Here is a 19,683-nt window from a genome sequence, read left to right as displayed (position 1 = left end):
CCCTGGTGGTGCAGCTGTCTAATGACCCTGGTGATGCAGCTGTCTAATGACCCTGGTGGTGCAGCTGTCCTCTAATGACCCTGGTGGTGCAGCTGTCTAATGACCCTGGTGGTGCAGCTGTCCTCTAATGACCCTGGTGGTGCAGCTGTCCTCTAATGACCCTGGTGGTGCAGCTGTCTAATGACCCTGGTGGTGCAGCTGTCTAATGACCCTGGTGGTGCAGCTGTCTAATGACCCTGGTGGTGCAGCTGTCTAATGACCCTGGTGGTGCAGCTGTCTAATGACCCTGGTGATGCAGCTGTCTAATGACCCTGGTGGTGCAGCTGTCCTCTAATGACCCTGGTGGTGCAGCTGTCTAATGACCATGGTGGTGCAGCTAATGACCCTGGTGGTGCAGCTGTCCTCTAATGACCCTGGTGGTGCAGCTGTCTAATGACCCTGGTGATGCAGCTGTCTAATGACCCTGGTGGTGCAGCTGTCTAATGACCCTGATGGTGCAGCTGTCTAATGACCCTGGTGGTGCAGCTGTCTAATGACCCTGGTGGTGCAGCTGTCTAATGACCCTGGTGGTGCAGCTGTCTAATGACCCTGGTGGTGCAGCTGTCTAATGACCCTGGTGGTGCAGCTGTCTAATGACCCTGGTGATGCAGCTGTCTAATGACCCTGGTGATGCAGCTGTCTAATGACCCTGGTGGTGCAGCTGTCTAATGACCCTGGTGGTGCAGCTGTCTAATGACCCTGGTGGTGCAGCTGTCTGTCTAATGACCCTGGTGATGCATCTGTCTAATGACCCTGGTGGTGCAGCTGTCTAATGACCCTGGTGGTGCAGCTGTCTAATGACCCTGGTGGTGCAGCTTTCCTCTAATGACCCTGGTGGTGCAGCTGTCTAATGACCCTGGTGGTGCAGCTGTCCTCTAATGACCCTGGTGGTGCAGCTGTCTAATGACCCTGGTGGTGCAGCTGTCTAATGACCCTGGTGGTGCAGCTGTCCTCTAATGACCCTGGTGATGCATCTGTCTAATGACCCTGGTGGTGCAGCTGTCTAATGACCCTGGTGGTGCAGCTGTCTAATGACCCTGGTGGTGCAGCTGTCTAATGACCCTGGTGGTGCAGCTGTCTAATGACCCTGGTGGTGCAGCTGTCTGTCTAATGACCCTGGTGGTGCAGCTTTCCTCTAATGACCCTGGTGATGCAGCTGTCTAATGACCCTGATGGTGCAGCTGTCCTCTAATGACCCTGGTAGTGCAGCTGTCTAATGGTCAGGTTTGACAGTGATTCTCAGGCTGACTGCAAATGAGTTAATATAGAAGTACTATAGACTTCTGGGTTCCAGCAGCACAGCTCCTTCACAACCAGAGAGCTTGATGCACCAAGCTGTGAGGATAACAAGAAGGAGAGGAAGGAAGCATGGGGGAAGGGCTTGTCTCAGTCAGTCCCATGGCAAGAACTGGATTCGGAGTGACTCCTCATGGTTTCCCAACACAGAATGAATCAGTCAGACTTATACATGGGACTTCACTACCCAGGAGATGCTGGCTGTTCTCTGAGGAGATCACATGACTAGACAAAGCAGCCCCCTTCAGTCAGGTCTCATGCAGAGAAGGCAGGTAGGTAAGGACTTTGCTACCTGCTGCTACTCAGAATTCCTCCCAACAGAGTGAGGACTAACTCCTCCAAACACAAAGCCCCTTCTCTTGAGGATCAGAACTGAGATTTCCTTGATTATTTGAAAAAAATATTAAGAGTAGAGAACTCATATTAAAAATACATTAGTTCGATATTTTAACTTAGCATACACCTACACACTGTCATGGAGATAAAAGGTTTACTTTAAATGTAAGTATCTAGATGACAGTACTCCTTTGTGTCATAAACAACACTCACGACATCAGCTACAGTTAATCGTCTCATTGTTGTTGAATTAAGCAGATGTACAAAGCCGTCTGCTCGCGTGATCTTCACAGATAGCTTCTCACTGTCTTCCATCTTTCAGGCATTTTGTTTCACCCAAATCTTAGAGCAAGAGGCACTGCTATTTTCTTCTCACACTTCATTTGTTTCCTTTAATACTCGGAAATTAAATGAATAAGGTGTTGTCAGATTTAAGATTCCTCTTGGATGTATTTAGAATCTCTGAATTCTCCCTCGAAGCTCTTTTTATAGATAAATCTTTCTGAGGATGTCTGATGAGATTTCCTATGTTGAGAATTGTCTGATATGCTCATCTGCTTATTTATTTATTTAATTTAATATGATCATCCCTTAAAGGTCTAGAGCCCACCCATATCAGAGAACAGGATATTCAAGAAATTTCTTATAGCTGAAGTACTTGCGTGAGGCAGATCCCAGACTCAGTTTTGCTGCACAAAGGGCAAGTCCTTTGGGGACTAAGTAGGCCAGCCCCTGCTGCATTCCCCAGAGCTCAGAGGTCTGTGGATTGCAATTTGCCTCTGAGAGAATGGCTTCAAAGGACATCCTAGGAAGTCACCTCCTCCTGTCCATCACAGCAGCCAGCAAGACTTCCTTTTGTACTGTGTTTGGACACTTTGTGCTTTCCCCTTTTACATGGCAAATAGACAAATTCAGCAACTCCTGACAACTCAGGATGCTTCCCTTAACTGCTTACAGCCCAAATAAGGCTGGCTTTTAGACAATTCTGAGTTACCTGGTCCCCAGAAAAGCATAGTTTTGGCCCAGACAGGGTATTCTACTTCATGTTGGACGAGCTCATTTTATTATTTTTATTTTCTTTACAGTCTCCAAAAGCAAGGATCGTTGCCTTTGAACTACAATGTATTCCAAACTTAGAGCTGCTGAACATTTGAAAATAGAACTTTTAATCATTACTATTCTTTCTCAAGTTTGAAACAATTTAGGAGCTAGAGTGAGATACACTAATAAGTTTGCCATTCTTATAACCAGACAAATTAATTCAGAACTTGTAGGCTTCTAGCTGTCAAGAAAAAAATCTGTCATGCAATGGAGGCTCCTAAAACTGATTATTGCTTAATTAGCTTCCTCCTTATTGAAAAAAGTCATTAGTCCAATTATAAGTTCCCCTGGTTATAGTGAACTGGGATTTTTGTTTTTCAAATGAAGACAGCTAGAAATATATTAACACACAACCATATGAAACCTGAAACTTAGCAAAAAGTATATATGAGCCCTTTATTTCACAAGCTCACAGGATATATATTCTCTGAAAGTATAAAGAACAAAAAAATAGCGTTCCACGTAATTGGAAAATGTTTGTTCTGTGGACTGACTTGAAGACTCTTGTTCTAGAGTACAGGACGTGGCAGAGCTTCCACCTCCAGTCTCTTGGTTTGAGTCTCTTCTCTGAATGTATTGGATTCTGTACACAGAAAATTCTACTTTCCTCATGAGAAGTCCTTTGAGAAGTATAGGTATCTCACGAAGGAATATCCAAGTGCCCCAGCATTGGGGTTTGATCATAATTAACATAGACTAGAGAGCTTTGTATTATGCTTCTCTGATTTTGTAAAAATTTAAGTATGATAGCCTCCATGCTTTCTTTATTCTTAGATGCATTTAGAATCTCTATGTTCTGCTCCTGGCTCTTTGCATAGATAAGCAGTGCTTTGGAGCATGTCTGATGCTAGACATCCTATGCTAAGAACTGTGTGTTTTGGTGGGCTCATCCATTTACTTTTTTAAATTTGTGAAGCACGTGGCAACCAAAAGGGAAGAAGAATGTCAAAATCTAGAAAAACCATGGGACAGATTCCCTGGCTATGGAATGCAAGTTCAGTAGCCACCACTTCAGAGACAAGCAGTCAGTGACTGGAAATCCTTCTGGCTTCTGGCTTCTCAGTAATGTTCTCCTGCATTTTGTCTGAGATGTTTGGTGTGTGCCAATGTGGGTCCATGGTAGTGCATTTGTACAGGGTAGAGGGCACAGGATAGAACATGTTAATAGAATTACAAATGAACTAAAATGAAGAAAATAAAAGTGGAGAATGTTCATCAAAGTTATTTAGGTCTTATTTTTGTTCTTTTGAGTTTACTGGGAGACACAAAGGTCTTGTACATTACTATTTAAACAAATTTATGTTAGAAAAAATAGGCATGTTGACCTATGCCTATAATCCTAGAATTTAGACAGAGGAGGAAGGAGACCAGCATGATTTATATAATGAAGCTGCCCCTCTCTCTAATACATACATATGTGTGTGTATGCACACAAAGTATGTGCATATATGTATGTATATGTACATACAAATGTACAAAAGAGAAAGAAATGTATTTAATGAAGACAGAATAGAACAGAGTGTTGATTCAGACAATTTTCTATTGGCAATTTCCAAGCTAAACTTTGACCTTCTTGCCTTTCTCATCACCTTGATGAAAGACTTAGGAAAAGAAGAGACCCTGACATCTGGCCCATTCACTAGTTAGTGATTAAAAACCCCACACAGAGGGAGGGAAATCTTCAGGCGAGAGTAAGCGGGTGTTTGTGATTTTCCCACCTGCCTGCTCTGTCTCCTTCATTAGTTTTCAGTCCCTTGCCCTCGTTTTTTTAATGTCTGCCTTTTCACTGTCCCCCTCCAGGCTACCTGCCCTCTTCTGAGAAGGATGCTTTGGGGCCAATGTGGATTAGTTAGTCACTACTAAAATAGCCTTGGCCACATGCTACCATTCTCCTCCTGGGAAAAGATGTATTTCTTTGTGAGTGGCACTGAACAGTATGTTTTAGTCTCCAAACAAGAATTGCAGCTATTCGATATAGAGTATTGTGGTTGGTATAAGTATGTTTAAAATAATCACAATTTTGAAAATTCTGAGAATACTGATTTATTATCCTCAAATCTCAAAGAACAACATCCTAGGAATTTGAAAACTCCAAGAAACTTGCTCTTTCACTCTATACTATAACTCTAAAATGTATCATTTTTGATGAGTAAGCATACTTTGTTTTTTAAAATTTCAAATAAAAATTTAAAAGTTAAGAAGGAATAATTTCAAGACAATGACAACTGAACCCCAAAAAAAGCCCATGATCACCACAGACATGACGTATGTGGCTCTACGATGCTCTCCAAGGAGAGCAGTCCTTAAACTCCCTCAGTGTGACATCACTATGATGGCTAGTTTTAAGTCAACTTCACACACGCTAATGTCACTTGAGAGATGGAAGCCTCAGCAACCTTATAGAGAAAACACCTCCATAAGATTGGGCTGTGGGCAAGACTGTAAGACATTTTTTTTAATTAGTAATTGATAGGGGAAGACAAGTCACTTGTGGGTAAGGCCACCCAGGGCATGTGGTCCTGAGTTCTATAAGAAAGCAGAGTGAGCAAGCCAGGGGGAACAAGCCAGTAAGCAGCACCTCTGAATGGCCTGCATCAGCTCCTGCCTCTAGGTTCCTGCCTGCTTGAGTTCCTACCCTGACTGCTTTTAATGATGAACTGTGATGTGGAACTGCAAGTGAAATAAACTTTTTTCTCCTCAAGTTTCTTTTGGTAAAGGTGTCTTATCAGGCAACAGTAACGATAAGATGATGGCCATATTGAGAGGTGACGTAATACATGCATTAGTAATTCCTCTTGTTGCTGACATTAAAACAAAACAAAACACTAAGTCAGAGGATTTATGTTAGCTCACAGTTTGGGTTTGCATTCTGTCCTGGTCCTGAAGGCCTCGTGGCAGGAGTTTGAGGCAACAGAGACCCACGCTGGCACTCAGCTTGCCTTCTCCTTTTTATTCAGTCCAGGACAGCAGCCCACAGGATGGAACCACCACATTTAATTTGAGTCTTCCCTTCTCAATGGACCTAACCTAGATAATGTCATAGGTTTGTTCCCATGCTGATTCCAAATGACAATCAAGATTAACCATAACAGTAGATGAACTAAAATAGATAATAATTACCTATAATTTGACTATTGTTTGGGGGAAAGCAAACACTTGGTTATATGAAGTAGTAACACCATTATTTTTTTTCTAGAACTTAGCAAAATGATTTTGAGCATTCATAGATTGTTTCACCTAAAATATAGACTTAGGAAAGGAAAAACTTTGAGTTAGTTTTAAATCTCCATCTCACTTGCAGTTTGTTCTGTCAGGAAAGAAGCACAGAATGTCTTCTTCTGAGCCTACATGAACGCTGGCTGAAAACACGTGTACTGCAGGTGTCATTCGGAAAACCGCAGCACCTTAGAGCCTCTGTGCTATGTAAATTTTCTATAAACATGCAAATCATATACAAATTGTTCAGGGGAGAATAGGTTTTTTAAAAAAATAAATAAATAAATAAAAGCTTAGTCATGGCAATTTGCTGGACATAAAAAAGAAAACTCTTAAATTTTCCAGGTAGAGGTATCTTCAGAGGAGAAACAATCAGAAGGATGGCACTCCATTATTGCTCTATTCTAAATTCTTTTCTTGATGCTAATATGTAAAAATAAATCAAAATTTCAGCCCAGTGAACGATCCCTAAAGAATAAACTAAACTGTATTTGAAACATAGCTGGATCAACAACAGAGAGGAAGAACAAGGAACAGGAGACCATGGTAAATGAAGACCCCATGGGAATAGGAAGAAGCAAAGTTCTAGAGAGGCCCACAGAAATCCACAAAGATACCCACACAACAGACTGCCGGCAATGGTCGAGAGACAGCCCGAACTGACCTACTCTGGTGATGGGATGGCCAAACACCCTAATTGTCGTGCTAGAAACCCCATCCAACTACTGAGGGTTCTGGATGCAGAGATCCATGGCTAGGCCCTGGGTGGAGCTCCGGGAGTCCAATTAGCGAGAATGAGGAGGGTTTATATGAGCGAGAATTGTTGAGACCAAGGTTGGATAAAGCACAGGGACAAATAGCCAAATGAATGGAAACACATGAACTATGAACCAATGGCTGAGGGGCCCCCAACTAGATGAGGCCCTCTGAATGGGTGAGACAGTTGATTGGTTTGATCTGTTTGGGAGGCATCCAGGCAGTGGGACCGGGTCCTGTGCTCATTGCATGAGTTGGCTGTTTGAAACCTGGGGCCTATGCAGGATTGCTTGGCTCGGCCTGGGAGGAGAGGACTGGACCTACCTGGACTGAGTCTATGAGGTTGATCTCAGTCCTGGGGGGAGGCTTTGCCCTGGAGGAGGTGGGAATGGGAGGTAGGCTGGGGGAAGGGGAGGGGGGCGGGAGGGGGAAAAACAAGGGAATCCATGGCTGATATGTAGAACTGAATTGTACTGTAAAATAAAAGAAAAAAAACATACCAAGTGTTGCCAAGCAATTGCAATTCGTCACTGTTGTGAGTTCTCATCCTCTAGCCATGCCATGTTTGTGTACTGTGGTCCCGTGAGGTCAGGAAACCAGACTGGGGTCAGATTTGGTGAATTCTGTAGACTTGATTCTTTCCATTAGTGGATGGCAAATATAACTGAGATTTCTTTTTTTTTTTAATTAGATTTTTAAAGAAACAAGATAGCTTGTCCCAATATTATTGCTTTCCTAAAGGCATGTTACAGCTCTGACTATAAATAGACTTCTATTATCAAGTTTTATTTCCCAGAGGACAGAGAAATTCATCACAGTCTCTCCCTTGTGTGAGTTTAGTTTTTGGTGATATGTAAACCTTGAGAGTCTTTGTCCACTGTTTAGACTTCACAGAGCTAATCTTAATGTTCTAGAAGTTATTTTTTCTATTCTACAAATCTTCTTCAGAGAAATTCATAGCATGGACTGTGAAAAGGTTGGGCAGGAGCAGCAAATAATGTCAGTGAGATTTACTGAGTGCAGACCCACAAGGAGATGGGACAGTTGTGGGAACTTGAAGTGTAAAATACAGCTTCAGTTATGAGCTATTCATTCCTCCCTTCGCCCGATTACTAAACAGATGTCTATCGAACAACTAAGAGATTGCAAGGTCTTTTCTTTACTCAGTGATGTAGCAGGAATCTTAAAAGTTCTTATTAATAAAAACAAACCTGGGGCCAGGTATTGGGGTGAATGCTGGAAGATCAGAGAAGCAGAACAAGCCACAGCTACCTCACCTCACCAGTTCCTCAGCTGATCCTGTTTCCTCAGACTGGAAGCCTCTCAGTCCTCATCCCGAACAAATCTCAGCTGAACTGCTGCTTCAAAGCCTGAAAGTTTAACCAGCCAAATACTACCAGTTTCTGGTTTTCACACCTTATATATCTTTCTGCTTTCTGCCATCACTCCCTGGGATTAAAGGCTCACTTTCTGGGATTAAAGGCATGAGTCACCATGCTTGGCTGTATCCTTGAACACACAGAGATCCAGGTAGATCTCTGTCTCTGGAATGCTAGGATTAAAGGTGTGTGCTACCACTGCCTATCCTCTATGTTTAATATTGTGGCTGTTCTGTTCTGTGATCCCAGACTAGTTTATTAGCATGCACAATATTTTGGGGAACACAATACCACTACACGGTGCATATGACTCAAGGCTTGAAAATAATTACTTATGGTTGCCAGATTGCAGAGCTTCTCCTAGGGGAAGAGACAGGCATTGGAGTCACAAGAAAAAGTTACCAAGGTGGAAAAATGATGGTCACCCTGTGCTGTGCCTGGAAGAGAGTGTCTTGGTATCCCCTCTCTTTTTCCTCCTTTAGCCTGTGGTGACGGGTGTCACCGCTCATATTCTCTACCCTGTTCCAAAGCCTTCTTGTATTACTTAGAACAAGCATGCCCACTTCTGTTCTAACCTCAATACTCACTCTTTCTTGATCCCTCTTCTACCTCAAGTTCTCTTAACTATGCCCAGCATGCTGCTGCCTAAGGAATCTTTCCAGGGCTTCGGTCTGTCTATCTATTGTGAGAAATTTGCTGGAATCAGGACCCAAAGAAGATATGGAGGATAGTCACAAAGTCAATTGTCCAATGATATGTGTATAATTGGAAGAAGATAAAACAGTATTTAAATAATGAGAACATTTTCCCAAATTAATGAAATGTGTAAGCTGTCCTATACAGGGAACTCAATAGCCTCAGAACAGTAAAGGTTGAAAGAAATCTAGATATTATTAGTACATGGTCACTAAACTGCTCAAGAAGGTGATAAGGAGAAAAAGCTGTAGAAGTCAAAAGCTGAGGGAATGAAAGCAAAGCACGCATGTCCTCGGGGGCAAAAGTAATGAGGCCAGCAAAATTTCTCTCTGAACCCATGGAAATAAATGAGGAGACAGAATAATAGTTTTAAAGGATTGAAATTAAAGAATGCATAATTTAAAATTCTATTCCCAGTGAAATATCTTCTAAATACAATAATGAAATAAAGTTCTTTCAATCAAATATTATTGTGATCCAAAAATTTGAACAAGCATTCCATTAAAGGAGATTATGGAAGAGGATAAAGAAAAGGCCAACACACACATGCAAAAATGTGGATAATACTGCATACATTGGCTGAAGTCTCAACAGTGCTTCTCATTTTTAAGGAGTTCTCTTTCCTCCCCATATTTCCTTTACATATTGATAACTATGCTATCAAAGGTACTCATCTATTCTTCTATAGAATGTATATTATCTATACTATCTAAAATATTTTAATTTTATATACTATAGCTTTATCTCTCTAAGTTGGATGTAGGTCTTTAGTATATGCTCATGACTCTTCTGAGCTATCTAACCACACAGAAATATTTCAGTATCTATTCTATTCTCTCATCCCTCTTGGCAGTTCTGACTGTTCTCAGCTCTAGGTACGACTTGATTGCCTACTCCTTTCACTGTATGCCATGTTTCCTGTCTGTGCATTCCTAGTAATTCCTGACTATATTCTAGACACTGAGAATACTGTGAGACTATTTACTGGATGTTTTGAATTCCTACAGACAGGAATTTTCTATGTGTATTGTCAACACCCTCACTAAGTCACAGATAATGTACGTGGATACTCTGTGATTCTTCCAGGCCTAACGTTGAAGAATCAGATGGCCGGACTGAAGGGAACCATTGGTGGAGCTTATCACCCATTACTGTAGCCGTCTCTGCTGAGCACTTCACCTAATGCCCACAAATCATAAGGGCTTTCCATTCTGGGTGGCAGAAGCAGCCTTGCCATTATACCTGTTGGATTCTGGGCAATGTTATCATTACCCTCTTCATGGTTCACATCCTAGTCAGCAGCGGTTCCCTGGGGCGTCTTGTGCATGAGAGGAAATTCTTCCTTTGTGGAGCTCCCAGGTCACTGGTACCCCGTTGTATGAATTATAGTCCTCTACCCATCCAGCTGCTCCAGCCTCTGAACTAAATGCCCTTTCATCTCCAGGAACTGGCTAGCACCCATCTGAGTGTTCCCTGGTATTCTACAGCTTGGAGATCTCGACAGTGCTGGGCCAGTTGCAAGGCTCCCTGAATGTCCTGTCTCGGTGAACTTTGTTATTCAGTGCTGATGTCCAACCAGTTCTATTAAGTCACCAAGCCTTGGAGCTATGATTACATTAGAGATTGTACCAAAACTTTGAGCTATCTAGGCAATGTCAGGGATTATACCAAAGCTTGATCTCCCTGTGGTTACATTAGAGATTGCACTGACATTTTGTGACTTGTAAAATAGCATTATCTTGCAGGGCTTTCATGTTTCAAAGATGAGGGTGAACTATCCGCGGCCCCTGAATTGAGTGGTCTTACAAAGCTGCAGCATATTAGGCAGAACTGTAGCTATCTCAGTAACTGATGGGAAGAGGCTCTGCCTCCACGCTCCTGTGGATGCTGACAGGTTTGCAGTGTTCTGACATCATCTAGTGCCCTGTAGCTCACACAACCAAGTATACTGTTTCCTTTAGAAAAAAAGGAAAGGCACAGATCAAAAAGAGAGTGTCAAGTGAAGTCACAATCAGATCTTCCTAGTACTGTCAATGGCATTTCATACATTTTGCCTCATCTTAGTCAGTAGAAATAAGTCATTATGTCAGACCACACGCAAAGGAATTAGCCTCCTGGATGACCAACACTATTTATATTATATAAACATGTAATAGTGCTCCTGCTTGGAATCGTGATTCCCTGTGTGTGTCACCTGGGTTTCTCTGGTGCCTGTAGTGTTTAGGAATCATTCAGGGAGTTTGCTAAACCTATGCACATGCCACAAAACCCAATTCTATCACAGAATTTCTGGTGAGCTCTGAGTCGATTACAAACTTAGAAAGGAAAGATTTAAAATGAGGAAACTCACATTTCTAGTACAGTGCTGCTTCGGACTCTTGGCTGTCGCTGCTCTGCAGCAGCGTCAAACAGTGTGCAGATCAGGCATGCGAATACCGGGACAAAACTGCCAAGGGTTGTTTGTGCCCAGGTTCTATCATGTGCTAGCCACGTGGTGAGCTTGTAAAGACCAAGACTGAGTCCAAGTCATGGGTATATTTTTATCCCTTTCTGAAGCAAAAAACTGGATCTGAGTTTTATCGCTGGGGTTTTGGTTTATACGCCTGCATTTGTGTACAGGGCTTAGGAGGGTTAGTGGGCTTATTCCCATGTGTCTTCTGTCTTGTTACAGATCCCTGGTCGAGGTACAGAAGGTGTTTATTGTCACAGGCTCTTAGTCTAAAAAGCACATGATCCATTCTATTGTGGCTTCTGTACCTGTCAAACTGTGGTGTTCCAGGTGCTTGGAGTGCCTCTTACCACTGTGGGTATGCTGGTCTCCTTGTGCCACTTACTCTGCGGAATTTGTAGCCAACGTTTCCAACATTGCTGTTAAATAAGGAACCCTTAAGGAACAATGGAGGACTAACATCTGTTGTCCTACAGCAAATTAGCATGGTATCCTGCAGTTCATCAGGTAGTCAGTTTTCTGGCATTAATTAACGGGGAAGCTCAGAAAAGGAATTACTGAGTATTCTAGATGTGTGCTTACAATTGTACTGACCCTGAAACTTCATTGTTCATGTCGTCTCTTTTGTTTTTAAACCCAGCTGCTAGGATCCATTAATTACTGCCATAATTCCTTGGGAGGACTCATACCACTTCATCTTGTCTGAGAGGTGCTCTCTTTCTGTGCCCCCTCAGTTGAGTCAGCTGCAGAATATAATTATGAAGTCTCAAACCGACGCATAGCACTTTTGTTTCCCAAACACTTCTCCAAAGGAGCTTTCTTTGAGTAGATAAAGGAATGGGAGGGTTGGTTTGAAAGAAGAAAGTCCAGAGAAAATTGCTTGCCAGGTATGAATTCCTCTCCGTGTGATTCCAGGCTGCATGCCAAGGAGTTTGGGGGCATCAATGGGAAGAAGAACTGTAACTCTTACTCCAACTTCCAAGTCTTAGCAATTGTAATTCAGTGGAATATGTGGGGCCTGTGGCAAGCTATGTAAATAAATCTTATAAGAAAAGATTGAGGCTTTAGAAATACATAGAACACTGTGTGTTCCTAACAACAGATGCTGAAAGCCTGGGTTATCAGCCAGGGATATTAAAATAAGACTCCCACACGAAGACATGATCAAAAAGGCCTGTGTCTTAGGGAGACAATGGCACAGCACCACAATGGCTGAATAGTGGCTGCAGAAAGTATGAGGCCCCCCCCCCCACTTACAAACCTTTTGTAGGCTCTTTTGGGAGCTACTCCTTGGGCTGCTCTTCCTTCCTAGCTACTACTTCTTATTCCCTTTCAGGGTCCCTTCCTCTCAAGTTTTTAACCATAAATATCCTACATATATCTCCTCTCACTCTGCTGTAATTACATTACAGATGCTCTTAATTTATTCCGATATTTGGCAGCATACAAAACAAAGGGTCTTACCGGTTGTGAATAACCCAGCATATTCACCTCATTAAAACTCTCCTGGGCCCTTCATCTTCTACTGCTGGTCCTTTGTGTGTGTGTGTGTGTGTGTGTGTGTGTGTGTGTGTGTGTGTGTGTGTTGGGGTGCATGGGTTTTCAATTTTCACCTCCATGGAAACATAACATAAGAATCTTTAGCCTTGCTGTAATTCTGCTGTTAGTAAGGACCAGCGGTCGTCAGCCTCACTGCTCTGATCCATGTGGTCTTTCGCTCCTCAGCCACTGCTTCTCTTCTCGGGTTCTCATCACTTCCTGGAAAATGACAGTATGTTCATATACTTAGTAGAATTTGTTCAACACACACATATAAACACAAACACATACAACTGTGTTTTTAAGCTTTATTTCACAACTTAAAAAAATGGTGACTTTTTTAGTGTCTTTGATAATAATTACCCATGAAATCACCTTCTGGATAATTTTAAAATCAAATTTAATTTTAATGTGAAGTCATAAGGAAAGATTGGAGAAAGGGAACCTTGCTTCTGTGACAGCCTGGAGAAATGATTTTCCAGTAGGATTCTGTAGTCAAACACTTAATTAGAGCTGTGCCAGGTTTTCAAAGGTTATTACAGAAATGTTCAGTGATGACCTATGTGGAAAACTCTACAGAGTACAGAGCATGGCTTCCTGACCTTTCTCATCCATGAACTGTTTCCACCCAAGAGATTTTTCATGCAAGCCTGAGTATACAGTTACATAAAATAGGTGTACAAATAAGACATATATTCATAATAAATCATGAAGATATTTATTACATAACAATTATTTGGCATACAAATAACTTTACCATTTATTGAAGACAAGCACATTTGTGTACTAATGAAGTAAACATGCTTGTAATATGATTGAAAGATACAATAATTTGATACTTAAGTGTTGGGAATGATAAATATTAAACATCCTGTTTGGTGTTAAAAATATGTTTCTAGTGTATAAAAGGAAAACAATGCAATAAATAGCATATAATAGTCTCCAATTTGATTTGAGACATTTCAATATTCAACTGCTTTATAGATGCCTTTGACATCATTTTGAACTAATGAGTCACAGACTTTAAAACATGTTTTCTCTTGAAAGCCTTGAAGATAAAGATTCCCCGTCAGAGATCCATTTCCTGGTCCTTCTTCTTCATCTCAGTAGTAATGGTCAGATGTAGGCCATAAAGCTATGGCTTCGTACTAACTACAAATTTTAAGGAAACCACAAATATAAGCATGAGTTTAAAGAGGACTCCAAAGAAGAAATTGGAAATGAATTATCACCTAAGTTAGGAAGTCATAATTTCAAATATAGATATTTATTGATATATGACACAAAATTATATTTTGGTCATTGCAGCTTACACTAATTGGCATTTTATATAATCAAGAATTACCTTGTTCTGTTTCTCTTCCCTGGAGCATCTAATTCCTCTTTGTGTTATCATATTTTCCTTCCTTTATAGCTACCAAGTGACTACCATAAAACAAATGATAAAAGAAGTTGCTGAGTGGGATTCTAGAATGAAGAGGCAGAATGTGCACATGAGCATTAAAACCACAAGCTAAAGAAGGAGAGAGGCTTCCTTGGACCTCTCCAGGGATAACCTGGAGAATTAAAGTATCTAAAATGGGTAGTTCATATCATGATTGTTCCACTCTCAAAATAAAGAGTACTGATCCAATTTCTGTGCTAATGAACCAGCTACTTAAAGCACTTTGTGGTCCTTTTCTTCCTGTTACTTCGAGGTACTATTACCAGTTTATACTTTAATTATTATTGCCAAGTATTCTGTGTTGTGTGGGCTGTTCAAAGAAGGAGAGTCACCCCAGAATGTAATTTTAGACTCTGACAACAGGGAGGAACACTTTCCATGAACTGAACCTCTAACCTCCATTCAGAAGCATATTTATTGATTGTACACAAAGGTTGTGTTTGGGGTACAGTGAGTTCTTCCCACCAAAGCCCCTTTGATCCGTTCCATATGTTCTCTGATTGAAATCATCACAGCCCTGCAACCTCAGTCCTTATTGTGCACTGTTTGCAGTACCCGGTAACTCAAGACCTCCCAGTGTGCCTGCATAGTCTTGTGACAAAGTCATGCAATAGATGGAAAACTTTCTCAGAAAAACAACTCTATAAATCATAGAAAACAACCTTCTTTCTTTACTGTGATTTCTTCGAGTTCTGGAAACCTTCAACAAACACCAATATGGTCTATTGTTACCCTAGATACAGTAAAAAACAACTCTTACATTCTAATGCTTACCCCCAGATACAATGACTACCAGATTCCCACTGCAATTATATTTCTGTCAGCTATACAAATCTAAATCTGATACAGCTCACAGCCTGAAAGTATCTGTAGTCTGCTCAGAGCTCATGAGATAACACTTGTTTCCAGTTTACTATTTTCTAAGAAATTTTATTATGGCATTTTGAGGAAAAATATTAAGACAACATTTTCCACAATAATCTGAAACAGCAAAATATACGCTATGTGATTACTTTTTTGAGACTGAGTCTCACCCTGTTGGCCAGGGGTCCTTGAATTTGTGGTGATCATTCTGCTTCATACTTCTCAGGGTTAGGATGGCTGGCATACACCACCACACCCAGATTATCTAAAAAATCTTCATGAGATTATTTGAATAATATTTAAAAGCCCAGTTATACATCCTGCCATGAATCTAACACTTAGGAATTGCTGAAGATTGATTTGAAATAGAAGTTCAGTAGGCATTTAATGGATTGCATTGTTTAACATTCTTATCATAAAAGCAGATTGTCATTATCTACCTTTAAATTCACCTGTACATGACAGCAGATATATCATCCTCTTTTTTCTCTTTGATTAAAAAGAGTCAATATCCACAATTATTGTATACCTACAGGCATCTGCCATAGCAACAAATAGAATGGAGTCAATATATGACTCCCTGGGACTGTAATAGGAAGAGTATAAAGTAGATTTATCAACACTTTCCTATTCTGGGTAGAAGAAGCTTGGGTAAAATGATTGTATAGCTTGTTATTTAAATGTCTACATAAATACCTTTGTGTTAGCCCAACTGGCAGACATGCTTGAACATCAAATATCCCGTATTCCCCTGAGTCCTAGAAGAAAGTCTGTCTAGAATGACACTGAAAATTGCAACATGGAATAATTTCATATAACTGAAAACACAGAATTCCCACAGAAATTCTCTCAATGGTTGAGTATTTCCTTAAAGTTAAAAATAAGCTATTAAAAGCCTACAGTTCAATAATGACTCCATGTGGTTTCATTAAAACTTACATTTTGACAGATCCTCAGAATGCCAGTACTTCATAATTAATGGATGCTCAGCCCAAGGTCGACCTTCTCGGTGGTTGGATGAGTGCAAACTTGGTAGAGTAGAAATCTGCTTTTGACTATTTATCTTTCAGGAAGGAAAGTAAATTATGGGGCCAAGTCCAAGAAATTGGCTCTGCATGTTAATATTTGAGAGTCCTTTTTTATAGTAAAAATTCATGATATCCACTTTGTTTTATGCAATATTTAAAATAACAGAAATTATAAAGAGCCTCACCTCCCTGGCTGATTAACAGCCTCATTTCAGAGTGCCTGAGACTGGACTTGCAATCACAGGAAGCCTCAGACACCAGACATGTCTTACTAATGACCCTGGCATTCATTTCCAACTGATCTACAGAGACCTACAGTTGGTGGCTTCTTCCAGCCTGGGTTGTGCTTTGTCCCCTTTACTTAATGGTAATGAGACCATGCTCACAGAAGCAGCCTGATGGAAGCAAAATTTGAAGTGGGCAAACCTTAATTTGTATTCTGCCTGTCCTTCATACTAGCTGGTTGACCATAAGTGTGTCACTTGGTCACCCCAAGGATCCATTTAAAATGGGAGAGCAGTGTCTGTCTTTCTGTATAAAATACAGCAGATTCTAAGCTCTATTGAAAAAGTCCAGTGCCTGATATGTAACCTTCTGCCAATAAAAATTATAACTTCAAATTTTATTAGGAGAACAACTTACTGCATATACCATATGTTCTACTGATCATCAACTTGAAGTATCCAAACATAAACTAATGCTCAATCCTGGAAATTTCTTTTTAAAAAATGAAGCACTTGCTTATGTTTTTGGAGCTACCCAGAAGTCCAGAAGTCCAAAGTCAGTCTCTTATCTTTGGTGTGTGACACTCAGACTTAGTTCTGTTATGACAATAAAAGTGTAAACAACAGTGGCATAGGGAGTCATCTACCTCATCACTAGTCAAGATGCAGAGTAGGAGACAGACATGGCCAGGAACCGTGTAGCCCCTAAAGCTCATATAACAAATAAGGCAGTGAGACTGGAGAGTCACCGCCCTCCTGATACTGACTTAACCTCTGACCTTCAGACATTTCTTGATTTCTCTATTCCTCAATGGCTACCATTTTAAAATCTAGGGCTGTGGTTGGAAATGCCCATGGCCTTCTCCAACTATGACAATCCCTGACTCACAAGAGGATTCTGGCTTATTGGGACACAAGTGGTGTTAGGAGCCTATGTCTCCCGAACTTCTGTTTCCCATCTAACAGACTTTGGAAAATTTTCTCCATTGTGTGTCAGCTGAAGACTAGCCTATAAATTAGGGAAGTCCTCACTGAAACCAAATATACTTTAAGGAATGAATATAACACTATCCAGAAAAAAAAAATATCTGAGGTCATTCTTTGGTGAAAACGACCTGGAGAGTCATCAGGCTTCACATGAAAGACAGCAGAACAGGGTATTCTAAATCCAGCTACCTGGGCACATCAAGAGATGACAGAGAAGCAATGAAAGGCAAAGCTCTGTTCTCTTTCTGCTTACCTGTGAGGAAGACATAAATTTGTAAAAATCTCCTTTCTTCCTCCTCTACATGTGTGGATAACAGTTTGCACCCACCCATAACAACCCAGAAAAGATTAACTTGTAATAGGTACTTTTGTATCATTGTTACAAAACACCCAAGCAAAACCAACAACAACAAAAGAAAAATATAAAGGAAGGCAGGGTGGGTTATTGTTCCTCCAGCTCTTGATTCCAAAGGGTCCAGTCCGTGCCTTTTAAGGGTCCACATGATTGGGAAGGGCCTCATGGAGTCTAGAGCAAGTGAAAGAGGACTGTCCACCTCACCACCAACTAGGAAGAAGAAAGCAAGACAGAAGAAAGTGATCAGGGACAATATAACCCCAAGAGCCTGCCCCACCACTTCATTCATCCCTACCTCCCCAAATAGCACCACCTTCTGGGGATCAGCTTTGCAATCATGAGCCCAAGCAGAACGTCTTGTGTTCAGACCTCAACACAGCAGAACCTGTGAAATCAGCCTTTCCTAGACAAGCAGAGAAGATCTAGTTCCAGCCAAAGAGATCGCAACGAAGACAGAGAAACTGAGGAAACCTGAGAAGAGGCGGCATTTTGGTTGGGGTTTAAAGCTCTGTAGACAGGAAGGGAATTCTGATGGATGGCAATATGAGAACAAAGTTTAAAAAGGAGGAAACAGGATGCTCTTTCATTGCATAGAAGAGAGGGCTGAGAGATGTGTTCGGAAGGATACCATCAAGGCTTGCAGGGTGGACCCACGAATAGAGTCCCTTACTGCTACGCCTGATGACCTCAGTTTAATCCCTGAGACCCACATTGTAGACGCTGTCCTCTGACCTGCTCATAGCATGCATGAACACAAAAACACACATGCATACAATAAATAAAGCAAACAGTGATACTATCAGACTGAGAGGGCCCTTAAATGTCATATGTAAAGTGTCGATGCTTGTTTTCTAGTCAAAGGCAAGAGGGAAAGGAGATGGAAGAATGATATTTCAGAATGGACTTCCTGAATGGGAGCTATGCATGGTTACTGACAAACTAAACTCAGATGTGTGGCCGCCCTAGGAGAGGTCCCTAACAAGTACCCCTTTCTCATCTAGGCTGCAGAAGTGTTGCTGAAACATGGAGCCAACGTTAATGTTCAAGATGCAGTCTTCTTCACTCCACTGCACATCTCAGCCTACTATGGGCATGAGCAGGTAGGTCTGTACTGAGAACTACAAAGGCTGGTGGGCTGCCACAGGGCTGGCTTCAATAAAAGGATGTTTAAGGTGTTCTCCAAGCATCATCATAACTCAGTGATAGATAGAGACCTTGTCTCATATGCTCAGAGTCCTGGGTTTGAACCCCAGCATCACATGGATAATTTGTACAATATTCTCATCAGCTCTGTATGTAGGAGCTTGTAGATCACACAGACATTACAGTGCTTTGGCAATCATGGTTCCTGTCTTAGCGCAGGAAGCAGACACTAGGGCATGCATTGTGGTTTGCAGAAATGGGAATCAGGCAGCCTGAATTTAGAAAAAACAAATGTTTTCCAGTTTTATAGCTGTCTGTAGTCTATATAGTACCTCTGATATTCATTTCTTAATGGGAAAATATTTATGATATGGACTTTCCAGGGATGCCTTTACACAGAAATGGGAGATGCACAGTGCATACCACTGTTGAGATGCTAATAGAGTAGGCACAAAACATACCACAAAGGCCCTGCCAGCAGGGTCTTTCAGAAATGTAGTTCCTCTTTTCTGCTCTCGGGGGATGTTGGAGGCTGAAAAATCTCGCCTGAAATCAGTGCCTGCTCTGGCTCTGAGCCTGTGACTTGCCTTCAAGAAAACTCAAGTTTGTGATCAGGTTCAAAATTTTCAGGAGATTGCCTCAGGTTTACTGTCAGGCCTGATGGTTCTCCAGGGTCTGACTGTATGAGAGGGAAGGAAATGAGAGCCAGCTATGGACAAGAAAATGGGAATGAGAGGTTGGTCACGTGGGGAAGGGCAGAGAATGCCAAAGCTTCCCAGCAGCCTTGAAAATAAGATCCTGCAGCTGTCAGGGGCACAGACCTTCGAAATA

General features: G+C 41.4%; 1 protein-coding gene across 1 annotated transcript in view; it reads left to right on the top strand.

The window, feature by feature from the left end:
* Nucleotides 1-19,683, top strand: part of Tnni3k (TNNI3 interacting kinase) — a 268,692-nt gene that overhangs the window by 46,329 nt on the left and 202,680 nt on the right. Inside the window, exon 6 of the mRNA XM_052730298.1 lies at nt 18,711-18,809. Coding sequence (XP_052586258.1) covers nt 18,711-18,809 — 99 coding nt within the window. The remainder of the gene's footprint in view (nt 1-18,710; nt 18,810-19,683) is intronic.

The sequence above is a fragment of the Peromyscus californicus genome, unplaced genomic scaffold (genome assembly GCF_007827085.1).
Source record: "Peromyscus californicus insignis strain IS unplaced genomic scaffold, ASM782708v3 Scaffold_9__1_contigs__length_137607984, whole genome shotgun sequence".
NCBI classification, from domain to species: Eukaryota; Metazoa; Chordata; class Mammalia; order Rodentia; family Cricetidae; genus Peromyscus; species Peromyscus californicus.
Note: the sequence above shows the minus strand (reverse complement) of the source record. Positions and strands in the feature narration are given on the sequence as shown.